The sequence below is a fragment of the Phocoena sinus genome, chromosome 9 (assembly GCF_008692025.1).
Source record: "Phocoena sinus isolate mPhoSin1 chromosome 9, mPhoSin1.pri, whole genome shotgun sequence".
Lineage (NCBI taxonomy): Eukaryota > Metazoa > Chordata > Mammalia > Artiodactyla > Phocoenidae > Phocoena > Phocoena sinus.
In genome coordinates this window covers 46,030,949-46,057,517 of record NC_045771.1, presented here as the reverse complement: position 1 = coordinate 46,057,517, position 26,569 = coordinate 46,030,949, and the positions used below count along the sequence as shown (strand labels likewise).

Sequence of the window (26,569 nt, the reverse complement as noted above, 5' to 3'; positions counted from 1 at the left end):
TTGAGCTGCCTCTGTGAGCCCTGGGGAGCCATGGGGGGTTTCAGAGCAGGGCTGTTTTAGAAGACTCAGACTGCAACAGTGTGGAGGGCGGCTCAGAGAAAAGATGCCAACTTCCGAGCTAGGGCCATGGAGAGGAGGAGTAGGTGGGCGATACCCTGTGTTTTAGTGATTCAGCCTGGGGAGCAAGGTGGGACCCCATGGGCCTGGAGTCAAGGCCCCTCTCTCCCCTGCTTCCTGGAAGGCAGATCTCGGCCCTGAGTAACCATTCCCTCTGTGTGCTCCCCCGTCGGCAGTGGCGGCTGCAGCTCTCCCGGGAACAGTCTTTGCAAAACATCCCTAGCTCCTGATGAAGGCTTCCTCAGTGTCCTGCCTTGGCAAACCGTGAAGGAGGGGGCCTCAATGCGAGGAAGTGCCCGAGCCTTTGTTCTGGCCCCAGCCACGGCTAGACCCACTGCCCATTGTTTATAAAACTGTTGGTGACCTTGGGACCAGCTGGCTCCCTTGGGCCTGGCCACCTCCAAGTGCACATGGAAGACAGCCAGTCTGGCAAGATGGTTCTCAGCCCCTCGGTGGCCTTGGGGAGGGCTTCTGCCATGGGGTGCCTCGGGGCCCCATTTGTGTTCTCAGAGTCTGAAAGCCCCAGCTCTGGCCATCTGGGGCGTCGGTGGATTTTCTGGAAACTGCTCATCTCTTGAGGACCAGGAATTTCTCAGACAGGAAGGCAAAGAGAGCTCCCAGTCCCTGGTCCCAAGTTCATGCTTCCTCCACATCTGCTGCTGTCAGGGCCCTGGCTCTCCTGGACCTGTAGGTCAGAAGGCCCAAGTCTATGCACCTACTGTTCTCTCTCCAGGTTTGGGGGATCCTTGCTGCACCCACCATGAGGTGTGAGCTGTGAGAAAGGGGCCCGGACAGCTTGACTATTTGGGTTTAGATCTTAGCTCCAACGTCTCAGTTGCGTCACCTAAGTTACAAAACAAGCAGACAAAATTAAAACTTGTCTGAAGCCCAGATTCCCTACCTGTAAAATGGGAATAATCATACCCCGTGCCTCTGAAGGTTGGTGTGAGGAGTAAGTGTACGATGCTTGGAACAGGGCCTAGCACCCAGTCTGGGCCCAGGAGTTGCTGGCTCTTTTACTGGGAGCTGGATGGGAGGCCACAGGAATTGGGGTGGGTCTGACTCGAGGCCCACTGGACCTTAGCCTGTCCACTGACCGCTGGAGGTCAGTCCCTCTCCCCCTACCTTTCCAAACCCACCCCCAAGTGGCTGTCCCTCCTCTCCTTTCCCCAGCTCTTACCAGGCCCCATAGCTGCTCCTGAGTTAGATAGAGAAATGTCTTCCTCTCTGGTTGCCCCTGTAAGGCCCTCCCTCCCCACTCTAGGCTTTGGTCCCCTGTTTGTGAAATGAGGCAGCTGGGTGATGTGGCCCTAGGCAGCTGGGCCCACACTCTCAGCAGGGACCACTCCTGAGTCGAGGGCTCCAGTGGCAGGCACCGTGGGCAGCACCTGATCATGTCCCTCAAACCTCCCGCTTCCAGGTGAGAAAACTGAGTCTCAGGGCACCAAGGCACTTGGCCAGGGCCCCAGGCAGACTGATGGCAGGTGCCAAGCCTTCCTATTTGCTCTCCTGCTTCCTGGAAGGTTAAGCAGGGAGGAAGAGAGGGTGGGGCTTCCTGGAACCCCTCCTCTCCTATCTTCCCTTACTTCCTCCCCAGTCGCCAGCCCAGGCCTGAAATTCTGGGGGCTCTGGAAACATCTGCAAGTGTCCTGGTTTCTACACCGGCAAGCGATTGTGTGGGAGCCCAGCATTTCCTTCAATTCAGGCTCCAGACTTCTCCCCTGGAGCAAACTGGAGAGAAGGATGGTTCAGAGCCTCCGTTTTGGCCCAGACCAGAAGGAAGCCTGGCTGGCCAAGGTGGGAGCAGCCGTCCAGCTCCAGCGTCTCCGGCAAACCCCACTTCCTCTTGCCCCAACCCCTGATGGCTTTGGCAATCGCAGAAAACGCCAAGCACTTTTGTCTTTCTTCCCTGCTAACGCAGACACACTCTGGCTTTATTTATCTAAAGGTTTTCCATTTCCTTTTCTGGGAAGTCATCGGGGTCCTACACGTCCCTTTCATCACAAAGGAAGCTGGGAAGAGAGGGTGTGTCCTGTGTCACCCTGGGAAGAGCAAGTGAGGAACACTGGGGACCCAGTCCCCAGGTGACCCCACTGTGCTCTACCTGACCCCCCCTCAGGCCGAGATGACAACTCGGGTTGGCCTTTCGTAGGAACATCCCCGTTTACAGGTGAAGGGCCTCGGGAGGGGGCAGTGACTTCCCAAGGCCTCCTGGAACAAGGCTGACCAAGCCTCTCTCCCCCTGGGTCCTGTCTGTGGCTGTACCCACAGTCATGTTCAGAGGCCTAACTGTCCAAGCTCCTCGCTCAGCCCCAGTGCCCGCCCGCACTGGTCTGGAGCTCTCTGAGGGCAGAGCCTCTCCACCCGCAGCATGGGTGCTCCCTGAGCAGGCAGGGCCCACGCCTCTCCCTCTGCACCAACCCGGACAGGAAGCAGAGATTCAGGCTGTGAGGAGAAGATAGACTCACGCAGGATGTCCCGGGCATGAGGGCGGGGCGGGGGGGGGGGGGGGGGGGGCGGCTACGCCATCCTACCTCCACCAGCCCCTCTCTGAGGGTCTGAGCCAGCAGTGGAGAGAGAGACAGTGGGGAACCTCTCCACCTCTGCCGTGGCTGGAAGCCCACCCCATCCCGTCTCCCCTTCCGCTTGGACTTTCCTCTCCCCAGACCACTTCTCTTCCTTTACATAAACAAATTTGTCTGCCATGTCCCCTCCTCCAGGAAGCCTCTCCTGATTATTGGGAAGAGGTGGGGCTCTTCCGCTGCCCACATAGCCACCTCACCCCTTCCTGAGGCTCAGGCCTGGGCCCTTAGCTGCCCTCCCCTGAACACTCAGGGCTGCATGGTGAAGCATCAGAACCCCAGGTTTCCCTCTGTTGTCAGGGGGCCTCGAGCCAGCTAGTGTCTGAGCCACTAGGTGGTGGAAGAATGGTCTCCTATGGACATTGACCATGGCGCTGGCCCAGGCTTGGCACAAGGAGCACTGTGTTATCTAAACTGTGAGTGTCCATCAGGGATACACCCCATGGAGGTGCACAGGCTCAGTCCATCTCACAGAAAGGCCCACTGTGCCCCTAAAACACAGCCTGTTTCTCAAATCTCCTGATGGTAAGATCTGCTCGATCAGTTCCCTGGGCAGCCAGAATCAGGGAAAGGACTTTCTCCTGATGACAGACAGCTGTCTCTGTTGTCATAGAGTAAGAGTTGGTAAACACTTCTTTCTTTTCTTGCCATGGCTTACAGGAAGCTCAGACGGAAAGTGATATTCAATTGCAATCTCTCGCCCATATCATGAGAAGTTTCCTTCCTTTTCGTGTTTTTATTTTAACTAGATTGTGATCAGGAGTTTATTTTGTTTGCTTGTTTATTTTGGTAATTCAGCCCCTTGCTGTTCAGAGTCCTGAGACCAGTGGTCTTGAGACCAGCAGCATTGGCATCACGTGGGAGCTTGTTAGAAACGCAGAATCTTGGGCCCCACCCAGACCTCCTGAAACAGAATCTGCATTTTAACAAGATCCCCAGGGGATTCATGTTCACATTAAAGTCTGAGAAGCACTGATGGAATCCTCAGATGCTCTGGGAACAGATATGAAAGGTATGTGAAATAAGACCAGTAATGATTCTCTCCTTTCCTACCCTGATTTCTCTACCAAAGAAATTTATCTTTGTTGCAGCCCTGCCCAAGCCTGACACACCAGCCCTGGCTGTGATTTTGGTCCTCAGTTGTGCTCTCTGGCAGGGTCAGGTCACTGAGGGGTGTGGGTTGTCATCTAGAGAATGAGGCAGGTGGAGGGCCTGTGCCCCAGGACAGGGGACCTTCCATAACTGTCTGTTCCCTCATGGACCAAGGGGTAATGGAATTGTCCTGATGTGATCTTGCTGGGTTTGGGCCCCCACTACGACCAGGATGAAGCAGGAGCACAGAGGGCAACAGAGACCTGGGGATGGCCCCTCTGAGAAGTGACAGCCCCTGAAAAATAGTCCTTATGTCCCCACTTCTCCAAAGAGCTGTCGCTGGTCGGTGTTGGGGGGCACACTTGGTCTGTGGCCCCGAAGGGCAGCACTGAGAAAGGTGGCAGCATTGCTGGGGGGTGACATATAAGGAGCCGCTCTCTAACCATAAGAGCTGCCCCACAATGAGCCGGTAAGTGGTTCCCAGGGGGAGCAGCAGCCACAGAGGGGATCATAGCTCTCTGGCAGGAATGATATTAAGGCGCTTTCTGGGTCTGATATGCAATTTTAGGCAGCCTAAACTATATTTAGCCTCTTTCGGGCCTGGGCCTGGCTTGGACGGAGGCCGGATTGCCATGAGGGGACTGGGTTCCTGAGTTTAAGGCACTGCAGCCCCAAACCCCTCCGGCCCTGGCTCTTCAGAGGTCCCAGTGACGTCAGCCCGGAGAGAGGGGTGGCGGGGGAATGAGTCCCGCCTTGTTCAAGCAGTGAGTCCCTGCCAGTCCACTGTGTGCCCACTCTGACAGTAGGGCCAAGGGCTAGGCTGAAACTAGTTCCCCGTGTATGACATTGGGAAAGCCCCTTCAGCCCGTGGCCTCAGTTTGCCTTTGTGCGATAAGGTGTTAATGACCTGAAGGCCCTCCTATCTTAATGGTCTAATCCTCAGGAGTTCGGAGGTGCCCAGTCCTCGTGATGGGAGGGCCCTGGAGCGGACCGCGCGGGCACCCCGTGAGATGACTTCCTAGGGCTGACAGGCATACCTGTGAAACAATAGCACAAAGCAGGAGGCGTGTGTGCTGGGATGAGGCTGCCGGTGCTGGGGGGCTGGGGAGTTAGGGACTGGCTGGGCACAGGGGCCAAGGGCAGGGGGCCATGTCATCATTTTCTCATTAGGCAAGACAGCGATCTGCCTGTGTGAGATGATCTTGCTGGCCCTGTGGGCTCCAGGAATGTTGGCTTCACATGAATAGAATCCCCAGACTGGACCACAGAGGGAGGGGTCTCCGGTGGATGGGGAGAAGGGCAGCGGTGCCTACTTCCTCCCATCCTCCTAGACTCACCCCCACCGGCCCAGCCCACAGCATCACAACATCCTAGGAAGCCCAAGAGTGAAAGCGGGGTGCGGGGGGGGTCCTGCAGTTTTCCTTGCCCATTCCTGCCCTGTGAGGGCCCAGCATCCCCCTCCTGACACCGGCTGGTAGGCTGGCAGACAGCTGGTTCCATCCACCTTTGAAAACTTTCCCGAGCTGCCCTGCACATTGAATCTACTCCCTACCTGGCTGCAAGAGAGCTGGGTCAGACCCAGTCCCCCTCCCCACCCAGGGTGGGTGATCTCATCTGGAGATGAAGAGAGGCTAGATGTAGTATTCCCAAGAGAGGACTCACAAAACCATGGCGTCGCAGAAATGGCCTCCACCGCGTTCCTCTTGCCCACGGCTCCCCCCCTCCACCATTGAAATTCAGCTTCACGTTAAGGAGCTGAGGGAGGCTCCTGGATTATGAACAGCATGGGTGGCTGCAGCTCTGAGTGCTCAGAGGTGCCAGAGAGACCGTGCAGATGTCCCAGGGCTCAGGGTACAGGCCGCAGAGGCCACGGTGTACGTGGCAGAGGGTTTCGGAGGTGCAGGGGTTGTGGCCATGATGCATATCTTTACCCTGTGTGTTTGCATGCATGTGTACACGTGAGGATGTGTGTGCACTTGCAGGTGTATATATATAGGCATGCACACGTGTTTGCATGAGTGCAACACATGTTTTGTGTATGCAAACCAGTGTGTGTGCATTGCATATGTACGCGTGTGTGCCCATGTGGTGTCCATGTATATGTATGTGAGCACACGTGTGTGTGTGTGTGTGTGTGTGTGCGCGCACACACATGCATGCAAGTCCATTCACTGTCAGGAGAGAAGGAAGGGACAATCTGGCCTGTGTGGTGGCACCTGGGCCAGGTGTGACTTGGCAGGGCAGGCAAGAGGGATGAGGGACCCATGATGAAGGAGGACAGAGCTGGAGACACAGCTCAGCCCGGGAATACACCTTACTTGTCGGAGGGGTCAGTCTGAGCACAGCTGGAGCATGCACATCTCAGCCCGCCCTGACTACCGCCCTTGGCCGTGGTGGCAGTGGTGATGGCCATGGTGGTGCTCCAGGCCGCATTATGATGTTTGTGGGCCCCTTCCTCCATAGAACAATATTAGAAATGAAACTTTGCGACTAGGGGGATATAAAGAAAACTATATTAATCTTGGTGATGAGGTGAGCGAGAACAGTGCAAGCACAGTGAAAGAGGAATTTTCCCTGAAGCCCTGGAACCTGCAGCACCCGAGCAGTCCCACGGTAGGGCCCAGAGGAAGCACAGGGTGGCACCGGGCCGCACCTGCTCCCGCTGCTGGAACCCAGCCGGGCTGTGCTCGCTGGAAACGCTGAAGAGCCTGCGAGGCTCTGGCCCTGAGGTGCGCCCAGCTGTGCCAGCAGTGGGGACCGAAGGAGGCGACGGAACCCGGCACTGGGGACGAGAGCGCGGGGTGGCCAGCCAGAGCGGGTCTGGCAGCCGGGAGGTTCTCAGGAAGAGGCAGAGCCCTGGGAGATGTAGTGAAGACTAGCAGAGGCAGTGGGACCCGCAGGTGGGCAGGGAGGCCCCGTGGCCAGATGACACGGGGGCATCCAGGAGAGGGCTGGAGCAGGACAGGGAGCCTAGAGTCCCTGCCTGCGGGACTTGCAGCGCCCACCTGGACACACTCTCTGGGGACGGTGGCCATAGGTGAGGGCTGGGATGGGACAGGGGCAGGGGAGCATAGAAGGTCCCCCCTGCCCACCGCAAAATACCTTCCAGCTGCCCGGGCACTTTTCTGAGTCCTCACTGGAGCCCGAGGAGTAGGTGGTCTCTTGTCCAGCAGAGAAAGAGGAGGAAGAGGCTGGGCGAGGCTGACAGACCAGGCCTGGGCAGGAACGAGAACACCTGGCTGCACCCTGACCCACCAAAGAACCTCGGGCACGTCACCTCACCTCTATGAGCCTCCGTTTCCCCATGTGCAAAATGAGGGCATCAGATCCCATACTCTCTGACGCCTCCTCCCAAGTCTTGCTGCTTTATGATCCAACAAGGCAAAGACAGGAGATTTTTGAGGGCCCAGGGCAGGAGAGGGTAGGAGTCTCGGAGAGTCGCGTGGAAGCTGCAGTGACAGCCAGGCCAGGGGAGAGGGGAGCGCCCTGCGTGTGGCCAGGGTGAGGAAAGGCTCCAAACCCTGTTACCCAGTGCGCCGAGGCCAGCTGCAGGTTGAACCCCCTGTCCTGCCTGTCACCCCTCAAGGGTGTGGTTAGAGGCTTGGGACAAATGCCACCACTAGCATTTTCTGGAAATGAGAGAGGCCCCCCTCCTCTCCTGCAGGGCAGGGCTGGGGAAAACGTGACCTCACTCCTTCTTAGAGGGCCTCCTCCAGTCCCAGCAGAGTTGGGGGTGGGGCAGGGGCAGCCGTGTGTCCTCAAGTTGCCCTCATTCAGGCCTAGGAGCCCAGCCTGACTCTCCTAGCCAGGCCGGGGGCAGCTTTCCCACCTGCCTCTCAGGCCCATCCTCTGTGGCATCAAGTGGAGGCTATTGCTGGGGAGTTGCTAAAACATCAAGATAGAAAATCCCGCTTGCCGGAAATAGGGTTGCCACTGTCCCACCCTGCCGGCCTCCCCACCAAGCCTTGCTATTATTGCTCAGGGCAGGCGGGGGGCGGGGTGGGGCAGGGCAGTGTGAGGAGAAATGAATGGGAGGCAGTAGTTTAGAAAATTACTGAATTGTTCCGCCTCTGGTGAATCACTGGTGGCCCGCTAAATCCTGTTTTGATTTAAGGGGGATCGTGTGACACCTAAATGGCCAGGAGTTAGCTGTCAGACAGGGAGGCATTCACATGCTTTAAGAGGTGGGTACCTCGTCTCCAGGGGGAGTCGGACAGTCAGACAGCAGATGGTTCCTAGATCAGCCCGTCTGTGCCCAGCCCCGCACTCAGCTCTGCTGGGGGCACGGTGGATGGGCAAGGAGAAGACCCAGGCCCTCGGGCCCACCCTCAGCCCCTGGGGTCGGCGAGGGGGGACAGCCCAGGCTGGGGTGAGCTCACTGCTGTAGCTGTGGGTGCTGCCGTGGAGGAGGGGTCAGAGGAGGCTGGTGCAGCGGGGAAGGAGAAGGAAGAGTGTGCGTGCAAACATCTGGGCACAGTGAGCATGGTGGCACGGGAGCCCGGGCCCTCGTCTGGGGCTGGGAAGGGGTGGTGAGAAGTGTGCCCCAGGGTGGTGAGTGGAGAGCCTTGAGGACACGGCCAAGGAGTTGGAGTCTCCGTTTTGGTCTCTGTGCTCTGGGCCTGGGTCCCGCCTCTGCTCCCCCTCGGTGGGGAATGTCCACACCTCCCAGGAACAGTGACTTCACTCTGGTGCTAAATCCTCGCTTCTGGCGCAGGCCTCCTGGGCAGCGGGGGCAGACAGGCCCCATCCGGGCAGCCTAGATCAAGGTCAGGGTGGGATGGTAGCCAGTGCCCTGTTGAGGGGCAGATCTGGGAGGACCAGAGGGTTTCTCCAGGAGCGGGTGTTCATTGGTTCTTCGCCACCCTCTCCAAGACCTGCAGGGACCTTGGCCTGTATTGCCACCCTCCACCAGTGCTCTCGGCCATGATTCAGAGAAGTCTGATGGAGGGACTTGGGGAAATTCATCCAAGCTGCTTGTGGTCATGTCCAGTCAGCTGTCGGTGTCTCCTCCTACCTCAAACTCCATCTTCCCGGTGGGCCTCCTGGGGGGAATGAAGTCATTGTTCCCCACAACTCAGACTGTGGGTGGGAAATCCCTGGCGGCCCAGAAGTGAGGGTACATCCCCTCGGTCCCTCTTCCCTGTGCTGCACGGAAACTTCTGGCCACGAGAGTGACAGCTGCGGCCACACCCATGGGCGTCCTCTCCCCACATAGCCTGAGGGCCGGATCCTTGGCCAGCATGTGAGGCTCTGTGCGTCCACCTCTGGACAAGGCTGAGCCTCTCCCGCTGGATCCGGGTGGGGACCGGAACCAAACGGCCCTGGAACATACGGCTCTGACTGCAATGCCGGTCTTGTAGACAAGGCAGGAATATGGCACGTCTGGCAAAGCGTTCGCTGAGACCTTTGCTCTGGCAGGGCCAGACAGTGCCCAGGCACAGTTGCCTCCAGCCCCGCCTCAGGAGCTGGGGAGTGGGGCAGCCCCCCTTCTTTAGCCTGGCTCAAGCCTGTGGGTTCTGGAGGCTGGGCCCACGCCGCTGCCCGTGGGAGGGCCGCAGAGCCTGCTGAATCAGGTCACACTGGAGGGGGAGCTGGGTGGGTGTGGTGCCCTCCACAGGACCCAAGCTCCCCGGCTGGCAGGAGCACAGGGGCGGCTCTGGCCTCTCCTAGCTGCTCCGATGCTCCCCGCCCCACACCGATTACGCGGACGCGGTGAAGATGGTCCTGTCACTCCCACCCCTCACTCATCCTAGTGCCTCCAGGGCCAGCTTCCCCTGCCCTTGTCTTTGTTCCTGGCCCAGCAGAGCTGGGGTTCCCATCTGGTACCCGGGTCCATCAGGGCCCTTCCTGATAGGCGAGCAGAGAACCAGACTGGGGTTCCTGAGTTCCCCAGCTCTGCCATTCCTTGGCAAACCGCTTACCCTCCGAGCCTCCCAGGGTTGTGGTGAGGATGGACCCTCAGACAAAGGTTGTTTCCTTCCTTCTTTCCCTGGTTGGCCCGGGTTTGTGGCAGACTAGGGAGGAGGTGGAGGGGTTTGGGGCCTTTTTGGGTCTGGGGCTCCCCTTTCCCCATTGAAATGGCCACAGAGGCCCTTTTCCATTATGGGAGATGGTGGGTGAATGAGGGCATTATTCTGGAGATGCCTGCGTTCTGATGGCGCCTCCTGGTGACGGCCGTTCCTTCATCCAAAGGAGTGTAGCTATAATGGTGGCATTTAAGGCAGATATGCCATGCTGACCTGGGAGAGGGGGCAGGAGATGCAGGGGTTTCGGGGACTGTTGCCCTGAGGACCCTCGTATCATCCTGAGATTAGTGGGTGCCTAATTTGCCTGGGCAAAAGTGCTTTGTCAAAACCCCTGTGTCCCCCGTCTCCTGGCCCACTCCAGACAGACATGGCCATCCAGCAAGTACACGCTCACGCACGCGTGCCCCCCACAGTAATACACTCAGCCACTCACACAGAGCCTGCAGGCTCATGTGCTAGAAGGAGCACTTCAGGAGCACAAGGAGCTGGGCCGCCTCGTTCGTAGCTGTCCCCCAGTGCCCAGAACAGTGTTTGGCCGTGACACGGGCTAAGTAATTATTTGTTGGACGAGTTAGTACTTCCCAGGTGACTCTCACCCTCATGCATAGTAGCACGTGATGTGTCCCCTGCAGCCTGGGTCCTGACCTGGCCCGTGGACCCTCTCACCGAGCCTGGTCACACACAGGCCCACGCAGGCTCCGATTCTTGTCTCTGGGGTGCTGTATCCCAATACCGGCCTGAGTCTAGTGGCCCCTCTGGGACCAGCTCTCCCCCTGCTGCCTTCCTCCGGCCTTCCTGGCTGGGTCCCAGCACCTACCACCGTCAGAACTAGTCCCTGCACCGAGCAGAGGGTGTATGTTCCTCGGTGGACAGGGAGCCTGTGGCCTGAAGGGAATGGTCCTGCTCCGGAAGACCCTGCTCTGAGGTGCACCCCAGCCTTGCCCTCCGAGACCGGTCTGAGGGGAAACAAGGCCATCCAGCAAAGCCTCGGAGTGAGGGAATCCCAGCCACGCAGTGGAAGCTCTGGTCGGAGGCTCGGAACTGACCAGAGAACCCTTCTTCACGGGGCGTGGTGGCCACCAGGCCGTGGGGCCAGGGTCAGGGCGTGAGGAGCCTCTTGGGGCGTGGAGAACTGAGCCAGGCCTGCCCGGAGCGAAAGATGCGGAAGAGGCTCCAGGAAGTGTCCTAGTGGGGCCGGCTCCCTCCCTTGGACGGTTAAATAAGGCACCGATGACCTCTGGGCACTGGGCTCTCTGGGCAGGCAGGGCCTGCTAGCCACCACGCTAGCTCCCTGCCTCACATCCACCCTGTCCTGTACTCACAGACACTTAGGTGGACACATCTCCCCCACCCCTGACCCGGTGGGCCTCCTGCCCCCGGCAAACACCAGGCTGATCTCTGGGGGCTCGTCGCCAGGGTGAGGGCAGCCCTGGTGCGCTGCAGCCAGGCAGGACGGAGGTCACTGAGGTCTAGCGTCATCTTCTGCAGATGGTCCCTGGACGCACACAGAGCTCAGAGAAGTCCTTCCCCTCCCTGGGCCTCATCTTCCCACCTGTAAAATGGGGAGAAGCCAGCATTCTGGTGTAGGGCTACGGTGAGGCAGGCAGGGGAGGGATGAGAGGGCCGGGGAGGCCCCTCCCTCCTGGGCCCAGCCTCGCCCAGGACCCCGCCTGGCTCCTCTTCTCACAGAATAATGTGCCTCAGGCTGGTGGCCTGGGGCTCCTGGCCCAGGAGTCCAGTTTCTTGCTGAGTTCATGGGCTGCCGCTGGGCCTCTGGCATGGGGATGCACGGGGCACAGGTGGGACTGCAGGGCGGGGTGGCGGACTGCAGAGCAGCCCCTTCCCCTCCCCCTGCTCGGGGTGTCGTCTGCCCCCCTGCCCCCCACCTCCGCTCTGCTCACTCATCTTTCTCTTTTGGATCCTTGCCTCTGGGTCCAGTCCTGTGTCCCCTGCGCTCTCTCTCTGTCTCTCTTCCTCGGCCGGCCCTGACCCGTCTCCCTGTCTCTGTCTGGGGATCTATCCCTTTCACTTCCACTTTTGCTGATTCGGCTTCTCTCTGTCCTTCCTTCTCTCTCTGTCTCTCTTCCTCTCTCTCTCTCTCTCTGTCTCCTTTTCTTCTTCCTTTCCCGTCCATGTCCCTCTGCCTCTCCCTTTCGTGCTCCCTCCTTTTCTCCCCCCTCTCTCCCTCCCAGGCTTTCCAGTCTCCAGGTTAGGCTCTGCCATTCCTTCCGTCTCCCCCGTGTTCTGCCAGCTTGACTGTCTTTGAGAGGAAAGTCCTCACCTGCCCTCATCTTCCCACACTTGCCCCGAAATCATTTGCTCAAATTGCTTCAGAAGCTGGAGGGCTCCCAGCGTGGGGGCCTCTCAGATTCTTACTGATCTCAGGCCTGCCCTTGACCACAGAGTGGAGGGTGGTCCATGGACAAGCTCTCTGCACCCTCTGATACCTCTGTGTCCCCATTAACTTTGGCCTGGCTGGTGGGGCTGGGGGCTCTGGGCCATCCCTACAGTGACATCCCGTGGCCAGGTCTGGGCCAGGGGTGAGAGGCCCAGACTGCCCCTGGGGATCCCGGACCTGTGGACTCCAGACTAATGTCACTCTGAGGCGGGATGGGGATGCCAGGCCAGCAGGGTCATGGTGCCCGCCTCCAGGAGGGCAATGTCTACCTGCTGAACCCAGCTGCTCACCCCGCCCCATGCATCCCGAGCGTCTGGACTTGTCCTCGGGCACCCCCTGAGCTTTGCACACAGGGCGGGGACACCTGGATTTCTCTGGCCCTCTGAGGGGGGCCTACTTGGAGGAATTTCTCAAAGCCTATTAGAGCAGTGGCTGCCTCCTGCCTGCCTCCCCGGGCTGGGCAGGGCTGAGGGCGGAGGAAAAGAGGGAGGGAGGGGAGAGAGGAGGAAGGGAAAAGAAGTTGGCAGGCTGACAGCAGAGCTGTGTCTGCATCCATCGCTGAGAGGAGGCCCATGAGGTGTGGGGCGGGCCACAAGCAAGGAGAGGCCTTCCTCCCTTTGTGCTCCCCCCTTCTCCTCCCGCCAGGGTCCTATAAATAGGCCCAGCCCGGGCTGTGGCTCAGCTCTCGGAGGGAGGCGAGCACCAGGCAGCGGTCTCCGGCCAAGCCCCCTGCCAGCATGGCCAGCGAGTTCAAGAAGAAGCTCTTTTGGAGGGCAGTGGTGGCCGAGTTCCTGGCCATGACCCTCTTCATTTTCATCAGCATTGGTTCCGCCCTGGGCTTCCAGTACCCGATAAAGAGCAACCAGACGACAGGTGCCATCCAGGATAATGTGAAGGTGTCACTGGCCTTTGGGCTGAGCATTGCCACGCTGGCCCAGAGCGTGGGCCACATCAGCGGAGCCCACCTCAACCCGGCTGTCACGCTGGGGATCCTGCTTAGCTGCCAGATGAGTGTCCTCCGGGCTGTCATGTACATCATGGCCCAGTGCGTGGGGGCCATCGTCGCCACTGCCATCCTCTCGGGCATTACCTCCTCCCTGCCCAACAACTCGCTTGGCCTAAATGCGGTGAGTGGGGTGGCCCCAGGCTCTGGGGCCTCAGTGCTGAGGCGGCGCTGGTCTCATCCTCCGCCCATTGTGCAGATGGGGACACCGAGGAACAGAGAGGACAAGAGGTTGCTGGAGGTCACGCAGAGTTGGGACTGGAACTCAGCTACGCCTGCGGTCCAGAGCCTGTTTCCTGCCGGGCACCGTGGGGAGCTGAGACCCAGCGTGACGGTCTTGCCAATGTTCCCCTGCGGGCCTCTATTGTGGGGAATAAGCACAGGCGGCAGCTAACCGCTGGGCCAGCAGTTCCTCGTCCCGGGGCTGTGGTTTCTCGTACCACCACTCCCCAGCCCCGCCTGTGCAGCAGCTCTCTCCCTGTGCAGCCTGGACCCTGGGGACACTCTGCCTGCTGTCCCCAGCCTCCCTGCACCACCTGCCCGGCATGTCCTGCAGCTGGTCACACAGTCCTGTGTGAGCAGGACTCTCCTGGAGGGGGGTCACTCAAGCTTCCAGGCAGCCACCCAGGTCCCCCGAACAAGCTGCCTTCAACGAAAAAGCTCCTCTTGCTCTTCTGGGCCCGGGAATGAGACAAAGATGGGGGGTGAAAACACTTGCTGGAAAGCCTGCAGGCGGCTTTCCTGGATTACAGCAAGGCGGTGGCGGGGGGCGGGGAGGGGGGGAGCCGGAGCGGGGACATCTTGCCTCCTGTCTGGGTCCACTCTCTGTCACCAGACACAGAGAGGTGTGGCGCGTGTATTTGTGTCTGTGAACGGTGTGTGCACGTGGGTGCCGGCATGGGCCTCCAAGTCTGTGGAAGCTCCACTGCTTCTGCAAGTGTGTCTGTGAGCACGTTAGTGCTACGTGAGCGTCCCAGGGGGTGCGTGTGTCCCTGCGTGCGCCCATTGCTCGCGGCTTGAATGGGGCCTGGCCTGGGGGCACTCATGAGAAGCAGACTGGGTAGGAGCTGCGGAAAAGAATTTCTCCCGGGCCGCTTAGCACAGCTAATTGGTTGTTGGCGGCAGCTGCGTGCTGTCGCGGACCTGGGCTTTTCCAGACCCTCAGCCAAGTGCAAACTCAGACCTGGCTTGGGCCACAGCAGGGGGAAATTTGGCCTGAGAGGCTGAGTAAGGCTTGGAGGAGGTCTCAGAGCACCCGAGGGGGTGTTTCCACAGGGAGGGAGAGAGGCAAAGGAGCAGAGAGGAGGAATCAAATCAGGTCGAGACTGGCGGGGCCTGGGCCGGACAGGCCGGCGTGGGAGAGTAAGGGAGCCGGCCAGGGGCTCTGCAGAGAGAGCCGTGGGTGATTAGAGAAGCAGCTGCCCTCTTGCTTCCCAGCCAAAGTTCAGATCCTGGTGCTGCAGCAGGGGGAGGCTTGGTGAGGTCTGTGCAGAGGGCAGCTGGCATGACCCTGCCAAGGAGGGATTAGCACTTCTTGTGTCACAGTGACACCTCACCAAGCCTAGGACTGAAGGTTAGCCCTGCGGCCTGGAGTTTAGACTTTAGTCGGGGAAGATGTGGTCACGGTGGATGTAAGGCCCTCCAGGCCTGTCTCTCCAGTGGGGGCAAAGCCGGGTGACTTCGGGGAGTGCGCACTGGGTAGGGTGGATCACCTTGGGGCTCAGCTGGGCACAATGGGGGTTGGGAATGGGTCCTCCTAGGGGAGCAGTTGAGTCTCCCCAGGCCTTCCGTCCCCCTCTTGACCTTCCCTCTCAAGGGACAGGCATCTGCTGGCCGACTTCGCTCTCTCACGTGGGCATCCCGGGCAGACTTGAGGAGGGCAAGCACCTACCTCTGTGCCACCTTGATCTGGCCACACCCTGCTTTAGTGTCCCTTTCCCTCTCAAGGCTCCATTTTCCAAAGTCACCCCAATACCTGAGCTGGATGGGTTGCAGAAGGGGGAGAAAAAGGGGCCCAGCCCTGGGCGGGGAAGCAGGCAAGTTGGGTTCAAGGCCTGGCTACTGCTAACTTGTTGAGTTTTCTTGGCGTTGAAAACCCTGAGGCTCCAAGAGGGGACCTAGGTCTCTTGATATCTCTTGGCCACACCCATAGTACGAACAAGCTTACTTTGTGGACTTGAGTTTATCACTCTTCCCAGGAGGGTCTGGCTAACAGGAGCCCAAGAGGGGCCGTGCTGAACCTAAGGGCACTGAGGGCTGTGGCAGGGGCCCGGGGACCCCCATGGAAGTTTGGGGTCCAGAAACACAAGTCCTGGGCTGAAGAACAGGAAAAGGGTCCAGAGCACTGAACCTGGGATCTGAAGAGACCTGGGAGGTGGCCTCAACACCTCAAGAGGGGCAGAGACCAGCCTACACAGGTGACACACTCTTTCCTCCAGGCTCTGGGGGAGGCTCCCGCAGCCCCTTGAGTCCCGAGCCCCACCCCAGCCCAAACCCATGGTTGGCATGGAGATTTCCAAGGAAAATAGGGAAAGAAGTGACAGGAAATGGTTGGAATGAGTCAGGGGGTATCCCCCGGGGACATGTTGGGGACAACTTTCTCCTCACTGAGTCAGGGCTCAGGATATGTCCCAGAGGGGCCACGGACCTCTGTCCAGCCTGGCGCATCCTGGCTAGTTCTCAGAGCCAAACCCTGATTTTGTTCCTAGAGTGAGAGGCTCAGAGGCAGGGGTTGGTGCCAGGTCTGCCCTGCCCTAGCTCGGCTACTAATAATACCCTGTGTGATTTCATGCAAGCAACCTTGTCTGTGTGGCCCCAGCTCCCATCTGTGGAAAGGGGAGATCGCAAGGTATGGCTGGGCTCTGGGAAGTCGAAGATGCTCCTGCACCTTGGAATCTGGACCATTCGCCAGCTCTTTTCACTCTTCCCCTCTCTGGCTTGCTCACACTATAAACATGACTGTCACTGCTGCAGACTGAATGCAGGGTTGAGTCAGCCCAATCCCTGCCCCGGGAAGCCCATGGTCCTGTGCAAGATAAGCCCGGTGCACATCTGTCCGTGATAGGGGGCAGGAGGCCAGTGCGATAAGAGGTATCAGGGCACCTGGGAACTTCTGACTTTGAGCTGTGGTGAGGGCCAGGAGGGCTTCACGGAGGAGGTGCCATGAGAGCCTGAATGTGAAGACTCTGGGCTGGGGGGGAAGGGGCTCCTAGGTAGAGGAGGTCATGTCCTGAGAGTCGTGGGGTGTGGCTGATCGGGGGTCATGGTGGAAGGCTGGGGCTCTGGAAAGAGGTGAGGGCTCAGGGTTCAGGCCAGTGTCTACCTGTGTCCAAGAGGGGGCTGGATGCCACTCCATCCAGAGCCTCTGATTTCAGCCCCTTTGGGGCCTCAGGCAGAGCGCACACTTCCCTCATTTGGGGGTCTTTCCTCAGCCCCATTGATTCTGGGCCTGACTGCCTGGGGACTGTTTCTACGTGCTGTATCCAGGGCCTGCCTTTAGCCCCAAACTTCCCACTTCCTCAGTGTCCTGGGCCTCAGTTTCCCCAGCCACAGAATGAGAGCACCCCCCTCTCCCTAACCCCCCCTTCCCCATGCCACTGGTTCTTCCAGAGTTGAGGGCCCTCGGCCTCCCCGAGAGCTGGGGGTGGGGGCTGGGGGAAAGGGAAGCCAGTTTTCCGACGGCCCTGCCCAGGGAGGGGGCTGGGGGCTGGGTGGTGATGCCGCTGATGGGACATATAATTACTGTCTCCAGCCAGAACCAGATGAGGGGGAGGGCACAGAGCGAGGCAGGAGCTTTGCGGTGGAGACTTCCCTTACCACGGAAAATTCTTAGGCTCTTTCCCCCATGAGAGCCCTCGGAGCAGCCCTGCCCGCCCCATGTTGCGCACGCTGACGCCTGGCCCTAGCCAGGGCTCGCTGTGGGAATCTTCACGTGAAGGGGCCACGTTCTGAGAGGGGACGTGGCCCGCCGGCGTCCCTCGGTCTAAGGGGACTTGCCTTGACTCCCCCGTCCCCCGGGTCACAGCCTCCCCTCCCATCTGGAGCCTTTAGCTCACTGCAGGACAATCCCATGCTGTCTCCCCCCAACCTGATCTCAGGCCCAAGTAGTGGTCCCCACTTTCTCTAGGGCCCCGCCCAGCAGGGGTGCCTTTACTCTTACCCATCAGGGCTTTCCCCAGGCAGGTCAAACACGCCCCCTGCCTCTCCTTGAAGACTGGTTTGGGAAAGCTTTCCTGGGGGCACAGGGAGCCCTTGGTGCTTGCTGGCAGAGTCCCCTGGGGGGCCATGGTCCTCGCCCTCTGGAAGCACCGACGGGTCTGGGGTCTCCTGAATGGGTGTGGGTTGAGCCCACATACCTGCAGCTAGGGGCAAGGAAACGTCCTGGCCAGGGTCCCCTCAGCCAGAGCCTCTCTCTGGGGTCCAGAGGGGCTCCTCACCCACGGTGGTGCCCAGGGGGTAAGTGAGGGGCTGTCTTTACACAACCAAGGAGCTACAGTCCAGCGGGCAAACACACCCTGAGGCTGGAAAACCTCAACTCAAAAGAGGGTAGAAAAGGCTGGGAAATGCCCATTCCAATGAGCACTTCCTTTCGGTGCCTGAAATCCCACCATCAGGACAACCAGAGGCAGGTGTCTGCTCAGGGTAAAGAAAGACGCTTTTTTAAAAAAAAACTGGGGAAGGGCAGCCTCCAAGTCAGTAAGCTCCCTGTCATCAGGGCTATGCAAGTAGGGTCTGTCAGGCAGCCGGCTGCTCTGGGCTGTGTGTCTGTGGAGGGCATCGGGCAGTTACAGGTGGTTGGGAGGTCCTATAACAGGTTCCATGCCATATGGAGACCAGCGGTTCAGATGGCCTTGTGGGAATCCTGCACTCGGGATCCTGGCCCGGAGGGTGACCGCAGGTCTTGGGGGCCGGGGTCCCATGTCAGGTGGGGAGGAATCCTGGACAAGGTCTGGGGCCTCTATTTTACAGGTAAGGAAACCGCGGCCCACAGAGACATGGAGGCGTGCCTAGGTTGCAGAGCAGTTGACGGCAGGCAGGACCCCCGGCCTCCTGCCGCCAGCCCTTGATTATCTCTGCTGCTCCTCATTGCACACATTTATGCTGCACCCGTACACACACGTGCACTCACACACGCAATGGTACATGGCACACGGGCACACACACATGGGCATGAAGCATATTCTCAAGCCTGGGTGGTCCCACTCAGGCCCTGGGACCCTAGGAGGGTACGGGGAGGGTGGTCCTCAGTGGAACCTCTTCCTTTCCCGGGCAGGAGGACAGGGCCGTCCTGAAGTGAGGAAGGGAAGGAGGAAGCCATTGCTTTGTGTATTGTTTCTTGTCAGGAAGATGAAATGGCTTCTGGGAGCAAAGAGCACTTTGAGACCTGTCTCTCTTTTACTCAAGGGGGCTTCCTTCCCTTCTCCTCCATCCCCAGCCAGTAGTGGCACTTATGTGTGGGAGTGCAACACACAGGGACAGGGTGACACACTCAGAAATGCATCAGACACACAAGATGAACATCTAGGGCCACACAGAGAGCCCTGCTCCAGCCTCCGCAAAGTCCCCGCTCCGTAAGAGATGGCACCCTGCGTGATAAGGATTTTCAGAGACAGTTAAGATGCATGTGGCCAATACGTGATGAGTGTGTCTGAATGTCCCACGTGGGCCGAAGAAGAGGGTATATCCTCAAATATGGAGGTGCAGGGCTTACGCATTTCCCTTGAATCCAGCTTGTTAATTGTGTGGCTCAAACCTTCCCTGTTCAGGCTTTTTATATTTTTTGCCTCTTCATTCCATTAGTTTCTGAGAGAGGGTTGTTAAACCCTTTCACTCTGGTAGTGGACTGATCATTTTCTTCTTGTAATTCTGTCCGTTTTTGTGTCAGATATTTTTAGCTTGTATTGTTTAGTGCGTACAGGTTGAGAAAGTTTGTAACTCTTGGATAGACTTTTTGTTTACTTATTGTCTAATAAACCTCTTAATGTCTAATGAAAAAGAAAAGGAAAGAGTCACACCTGGACACATGTGGTCCCCCACAGATACCAATCTACAAAGACACACAGAGGCCCCCCAAGCCCTGGATCCTCAGAGGCACATGCATGCCGGAACAGTCACGGAGGGGTGACGTTGGGGGGCTCACCGAGGCCCCCCTCACTGGGAGTGCTGAGTGCTAGAGGCAGTGGGTATAGGGGGCAGCCCTCAATGTCTTCCCTCCCCTGTTCTTTGAGAGTGGATGCCCAGAGCCACAGCCGGACCTGGCCCTGGGACCTGCTGTTCCCCAAGGGTGGGACGCCGTGGTGCCCAGGCCAAGCTGGGGCCCTGGCCCTTAGAAGCTACCTTGGTCATACTGCCCATGGGCAGTGGGGAGGGTTTGAGGCCCATTCCTGGAGAGGTCAGCCTTGTGCCACCCCGGTGCCTGGGACACTCTAGCAGCTACAGAGCATATTCTGCCAGCTCCTCAGGCCAAGCTGGGAATCGTCAGAACCCTTAGCCCAACCTGTGGGTAGCCAGCACCTTGGCCTGTGAGTTTGGGTGGCACAGACCCCCGGAGCAAGGATTCTGACTTTGCTGTCTCCTTCCTGGGCCTTGGCCTCCTTGTCTGTCATCTCGCAGAGCCTTGAGCAGGCTGCCCTGCAAGGTCCACAGAGACCAACGACTGGCCTGTGGTCTCCCAGTTAGAAAGCGAATGAACCAGCCCTGCCGAGCTCCAGAGGGCTTCCCTGGCCGCTTCTAGAGAGGGTGGAAGTCCTAGAAAATTAGCATCGTCTGCTACTTCTGTCACCACACAGCGAGCGTCCCCTTTGAGGTCTGGGCGGGGAGATGAGAAGGTGTCCCCATCTGTCCCCACCGAGCTCCCAGGCCAGGGTGTCTGAGGCACCAACACAGGAGGCAGAAAGGTTACTTCTCTGCAAGATATGCAGGCCGTTCAGTGAGGGCTCGGCAGAGTGGCAGCAGAAGTGAATTCTAGCCAGGGACCCGAGAAAACTTCTTGGTGCTACTGGAGTCTGAACTGGGCCTTGAGAGCGGGCTTCAATGGGTTTGATACAAAAATGGAGAGCCTGCATCTTTCTGATGCTTTAACTAAATGTGTGGAGATTTCTGGTTTTTAGACTTGTGTTCAGAAAATTGATTGTTACTTTTTTTGAAGTGGGGGGGGACCTTCATCGGTGAAATATAAGACCTGGACTGGGCAAAACTACCTGGGGATGTGCAAACATTTTTTTTTTCAATAACAAGTAACCACAAGTGGGATTAGCCCTATGTAAGCAATTGTGTCAAATTTAATAGGTTGTAAACGGGAACATAGGGTCTGAATTTTTACTTGCTCTTTTCTGGACATCAACTTTCAACAGACCTTTAACTATCCTTTCCAATTTTGAGTTATCAATTTTTTTTTTTCAAATGTAAGTAACACAAGTGCTTTGGCAGTTGAAAGAGAGGAGGTCATAGACATGGAAACAATCAGGGGAATCTTCCTGCTGCTGGTGGTAGTGGCAACGGGTTTGGGGAGAGGAAGGTTACTAACTCATGTGGTTCTGGGCTGTCAGGTTCTAAGGGCTCCGGGCAGCTAGGAAAGGGTACATCCTAGGGTTCCCAGGGCAGGTGTCACTTCCTGTGGATGGGTCATGGCACCAGGCCCCCTGCCCTGCTCACTTTGCATGAAAAGTGGTACCCTTGGGCAGAGCAGGGGCTGGGATGCACAGACCTGGTTAAGAATCAGGGCAGGAGGTGAGCTTGCCGAGACCACGTGTGTGAGGAGAGTGCGGTGGGGATGGAGAGTATGACTCAGGAGCCGCTTAGAGCAATGGCTCCATTAATCAGTGTGGAAGGGCTGGTTTCAGGACTCCTGGCAGCTAGCAATCATGCGGACCCTGGAGAGCAAAGGAGAGAGCGTGGGGAGGAACCCTGAGCTTCCTGAGCGCTCAGACATGGAGGGTAACAGCAGGTGTGAGTGTGATGGGCATTGGTACAAGCTGCCCGGCCTCACCAGCCTCACCTCCGTGGAGCCTGTCCCGGCTCCAGGTGGGCCTCACTCCCATCTCCACACTCCTGGGCAGCAGAGCCTCTCCCCTTCTGCCTGCTACCGCCCCCAATCCTGGGGATGAGATGAGAAAGAGCCCGCACAGAGCCACAACCACCATTCTGATCCCTGCTGCCTCTGCAGCCCTTCTCAAATGCCCCAAGACTGTCCCCACAGCCTTAGAACCTCTGGCCTCTCTGGAGAATGGGAAGGGAAAATTAGATCTATTTTACAGATGGGGAAACAGAGGACCAGAGAGGGCGGAGACCATAGTCATGGTGCGGGACAGCAAGTGGGAGAGCAAGGACCTGAATTCAGGGTTTCTGCCTCCACAGCCCCATGTTGGGGTGTGAAGAAAACTGGGTATTGCCCGGAGGGCTGGCTGAGCTGGGGGGCTGCGGCCCTGGGGTCGGCCAGGAAAGGCCCAGAGCTGGGGCTGCAACACAGGGGAGGGGATGTGAGTCACTTTCCCTGTGACCCAGGGCTGCAGACAAAGGCGGGAAGAGAATTGTTCTTTTGGATGGCCTCAGGGTGGGGCTGAGAAAAGCTCTGGATGGTGGTGGAGTGCCCTCCACCTAGGACTCTGCAAAATGCCCTGTGGCCTCGGAGACAGCCCCATTCCCCTACCCTCCGGATGAGACTTCAAGTTCAGTCTTATTTGGACACACCAGCCTGGGAGAAGGCAGCCTGTGCTGACGAGGCCCAGCTCCCCTGTGTGGGCATATCTGGCCCCTGGGACCCTCACGTGCGGGAAGGTGCAGGGGCTCCGTGGGGAGGGATCTCCCTGGTGCAGCTGCAGAGGGAGGGCTCGGGTGACCTCACGGCAGCTCCCATTCCCTTCTTGTTCCATGAGTCATGTTTCTAAAAGTGGCCCAGCAGCAAGAGGGAACCAGACGGTGGTGGTGCAGCCAGCGTGGCCAAAGAGAGGGAGGGGCGCTGGGCCAGGAGGGACAGGGAGGGGGCAGATAGGGAGGGCAGGGCCCAGAGGAAATGGGAGACAGACACTGGACCAGGAGAGAGACAGACAGAGGTGGGGCAGGAGACAGAGGGTGGGGATGCAAGGGACGCAGGCTCAAGGGCGAGAAGGACACAGGGAGCTGTGGCCAGCTAACTGAGGAAGACCCTCCGCATCTTTGGGAATTTGAGACGCAGCAGATGATGGGGGAGGATGTTCAAGACTTTTGGAGTAAGAAGCAATGCCTCCAGCTGGGCCCTGCCACCCGTTTTCTTCTCTTCTTTAATTGTCCCTGAATGTCCCTAACCATCTCCTCCCAGGTCTAGGGCTCACCTGTCGCCTATGGCCTTGGTACCCCCAAGGGTACCCCGGCCTGGATGTAGCTGGGTGCAGAAGCCCCGCCCCCCAGCAACCCCAGGCCTGTCTGGAGTGCCACAGTGTTTCGGCCAAGCTGGCGCTTCCTCAACAGGTGTGGGAGGGGACAAGGTCCACTAATGGCTGTATGTGCTTGAGTGTGGCCTTGCCAGGGGCTGATGCGAAGCGCTCTGAAGGCACTGAGGGTCTGGCCCTGGGGGCCCGGGCCTGGGGGCCCTGGGACGCAGTTCTTACTGCCCCTCTCCCCTACAGCTGGCCCCCGGCGTGAACTCGGGCCAGGGGCTGGGCATCGAGATCATCGGCACCCTGCAGCTGGTGCTATGCGTGCTGGCCACCACGGACCGGAGGCGCCGGGACCTCGGGGGCTCGGCCCCGCTTGCCATCGGCCTCTCTGTGGCCCTGGGGCACCTGCTGGCCGTGAGTGGGGGACCTTCCCAGGTGGCGGTGGAGGTGGGGAGGGCGGAGCCAGGCTGTCGTGGTGTCCTGTCAGGACAGTGGGTGGGACTCCGACAGGGCTCATGCTGTGGGGTGGGGGGACCGCCTGCCTGGGAGAGGAAATTGCAGGGACCTCCTGACCATCTTTCTGGGTCTGAATGTCACTTGTCTGTTTCCTCTCCGGTCCTCTCTCTCCATGTCACCCTCTCTCTCCCGCTCCCTCTGTCTCTGTTTCTGTATCTCCCCCCCTGTTGCCCCTGCCCCTTCCCCCTCACAGATCGACTACACAGGCTGCAGTATTAACCCAGCCCGGTCCTTCGGCCCTGCCGTCATCACGCACAACTTCCAGGACCACTGGGTAAGGGATCGCAGGGCTGCCCCGTGGAGGTGGGTGGGAGGTTTTGCTGCCTTATGGAAGACCCGCCCCCATCCTGTGACATTATCTCCCATCACAGAGGCTCTGGGAGATGGCCAGGGCGGAGGAAATAGGGCAGCTGAGACCTGAGATAAAAGGGCCAGTGGGCTCACGCCTCAAGCGGCGTAGGCCAGCCTCCAGTCCCAGCTCAGACCTGCCCCCATGTCATCCCAGTGCCTCTTGGTGCCTGTGTTTCCTGAGCTGGGAGGTGCGGGTGTGGGAGTGCCTGCTTCCCGCCCAGGACAAAGGTCTCGGCACCTGTAAGCTGAGCACGACACAGGGTCAGTGCCCAAGGGATTTAGCTGTTCCCACTGTTGCTGTTTCTTTTCCAGGCCACTTTTTTTTTTTTTTTTTTTTTTTTTGTGGTATGCAGGCCTCTCACTGTTGTGGCCTCTCCCACTGCGGAGCACAGGCTCTGGACGCGCAGGCCCAGAGGCCATGGCTCACGGGCCCAGCCGCTCCGCGGCATGTGGGATCTTCCCGGACCGGGGCACGAACCCGTGTCCCCTGCATCGGCAGGCGGACTCTCAACCACTGCGCCACAGGGAAGCCCTCCAGGCCACTTTTGATCAAACCAGACTATCTCTGGGGCCTTTTCAAAGCTGGGGAGGGTGGGGCAGTGGCCACCCTCAAGAAGGGGCTGGTCTGACCACGCCAGGCATGCTGAGCTGGGTCGCACCGAGGCAGGGAGACATCCACCACCAGAGTCCTGCCTTGGGCCAGTCACTGGGGGGCACAGGAATGGGGATGCTGGGGTTCAGGCACGGGTGGGAGGGAAGCCAGGCGGTGGCGTGGTGGAGCAGGGGTCTCAGGGTAAGCAGTTCCCATCAGATGCCCTCTGAGCACGTCTGCTCTTTTCCTAGATTTTCTGGGTGGGGCCGTTCATCGGAGGAGCCCTGGCCGTGCTCATCTACGACTTCATCCTGGCCCCGCGGAGCAGCGACCTCACAGACCGCGTGAAGGTGTGGACCAGCGGTCAGGTGGAGGAGTACGACTTGGATGCCGATGACATCAATTCCAGGGTGGAGATGAAGCCCAAATAAGGGGGCCTGGCCCAGGCATCCATGTGGGGGGTGGGCAGGGGCGGGTGTAGGGAGGGGAGGGATGAAATCCGTATTGTAGACACTCTGACAAGCTGGCTCAGTCACTCCCCAAAGATCCGCAGGACCTGCATAGTCAAGCCTGATTTGGGGCTGTTTCTATCACCTTCTTTCTCTTTCTCTGTTTCCTGGCCTCAGGGCTTCCTGGGGACCAAGATTTTCCAATCACCCACTCCCTTGAAGTCACAGAGGAGGTGAAAGAGAGGGACCCACCTTGCTGAGTTGTCCCCTCAGAGTGTGATGGGAGGTGTGCCAGAAAGTCCCCCCTCATCCCAAAGTTGCTCACCAACTCACCTGCTGCAGGTGCCTGGGGCTCCACTGTGACTGCTTTGTGCCTTTGGGCGTGGCCCTCTTTCCTGTAAAGCGCATTTGTCCGCAAGGATGCTCTGATGGGGAAAAGATCCCAGCAGGTGCCGTGGTAGGGGCAAGTGGCAGACAAGCCTCGACCTTGCGACCTGGCTCACTCCCAGGGCCCCCCCTAGAATTGCTGCATGACCTTGGGAAGGTCTCGATCTCGGGGCCCCAGTGACCCCATCTGTAAAGTTGCAGGGACAGGGAAAGCGATATGGGCCTGAGGCCCCTCTCTAGGATTCTGTAAGTGTAGACACACTGCAGGTTCTGGAAGATGTGGTCTGGACTAGCGCTGCTTCTTCCACTTGCCAAGTATATAGTTGTACCTACACACCTATGTGAACACGTGTACATAGGCATACATGTTTCAAAGCAAAGGGCAGCAGACCATCCAGCCACTGGAAGTTCCTGTTCCTGGGGGAAGCAGGTCCGATAGTGGCTCCACTGGACAGAGGCTGCTCTTGTAGAATGAAGGTCATTTAGAGGGCGAGGGAGGAACGCCCATATTCCTTTACTGAGTTGTAGTTGATCTTTTCCACCTATCACTGCATCACCCCCATCATTATTTGGTTCTTCACTTTCTCCTGCCAGTGCAGACACAGGTCACCATTATGCAGGTGTGTTTAGTCATTTGAAGCTTGTCAATTTATCTGAAGCTTATCAAGCCTGAGGACACACGACCGTGATTCGGATCAGCCCTCGGAGGCAGATGCCCTTGCTTCTAAGCCCCCAGCTGATCCCAAGGCGGGAGGAAGAGCAGATCCCCCCCTTACTCCTGAGCTCCTGTTTGGAGGCATTTGGGGCAGCTGGGTGACCTGTACAGGCTGCCCAGGCCATAGTCTTCCCTCCTCTTTTATCTGGAGGGGAGAGTTGGTCTTGACCTGAGGAAGTAGCTATGGCTGCAGCCCAAGGACAATTCAGAGCACAGTCTGTTCGGGGGCAGCTATCTACACAGTCCATTCAATTCCACCAGGGTCAGAGCAGGTCTCCCTATGTGCCTGTGGCCATGATGGTGACAGAAACTGAGAGACACAATACACAGGTATCTAGGAGCAGCAGGACGACCCATCATGATATCCGCACACTCCCTTCTCCATCTCCTAGCAAAACTTCTAGCCCATTTAACAGATAGACTGAGGCCCAAGGACCCACAGCTAGATAATGATTTGGCCAGGCCTAACAGCCAGGACCATGTCTCTGGCTACTCCCTGGACTGTGAGACTGGTCCCTCTCAGTCCCAGCTTCTGCATTTCTGCCTGGGCAATGGCCAGGGGCCGGGAGGGGTGAGTGTTGTGCTGGAGGGGAGAGGGGCGCAGACCCTTCCTGTCTTGCTCTGACTGCTGCACACCAGAACCCTGCATCTGTCTGCTCTGCATATATATCTCTTTGGATTTTGAATTTCATTATATGTTAAGAAAATAAACAGTAATATAAGTCATCCAAGCTCTCTGGAATGAGGTTTTCCTTCTTTTGCCACCATGTTCCCACTAGGGATCTCTGGGTCTGAGAGCTTGGGCCCACTCCTAGGGACCCAGTCTGAGGGGGAACCAATGCCTGCCCTCCTGCCTCCAGGATCCCTGGTCTCAGGGAGTGGACACAGCCCCACCCAGAACTCCATCTGAGAGACACAGGGTCTTGCCCCTAATTTTTGATTCTGATCTGTGAAAGGGATGGGGGAAAGCAGGAATGAAGTGTGACAG

General features: G+C 58.5%; 1 protein-coding gene across 1 annotated transcript; it reads left to right on the top strand.

Annotated features, from left to right (window-relative positions):
* The first annotated feature begins 12,773 nt into the window (after nt 1-12,773).
* On the top strand, nt 12,774-26,305 carry AQP1 (aquaporin 1 (Colton blood group)). Its single transcript, XM_032644036.1, has 4 exons — nt 12,774-13,342; nt 22,821-22,985; nt 23,281-23,361; nt 24,282-26,305. The coding sequence occupies exons 1-4, from the start codon at nt 12,953-12,955 to the stop codon at nt 24,459-24,461; spliced, it is 816 nt and encodes a 271-aa protein (XP_032499927.1). The 5' UTR covers nt 12,774-12,952; the 3' UTR covers nt 24,462-26,305.
* The last annotated feature ends 264 nt before the right edge of the window (nt 26,306-26,569 follow it).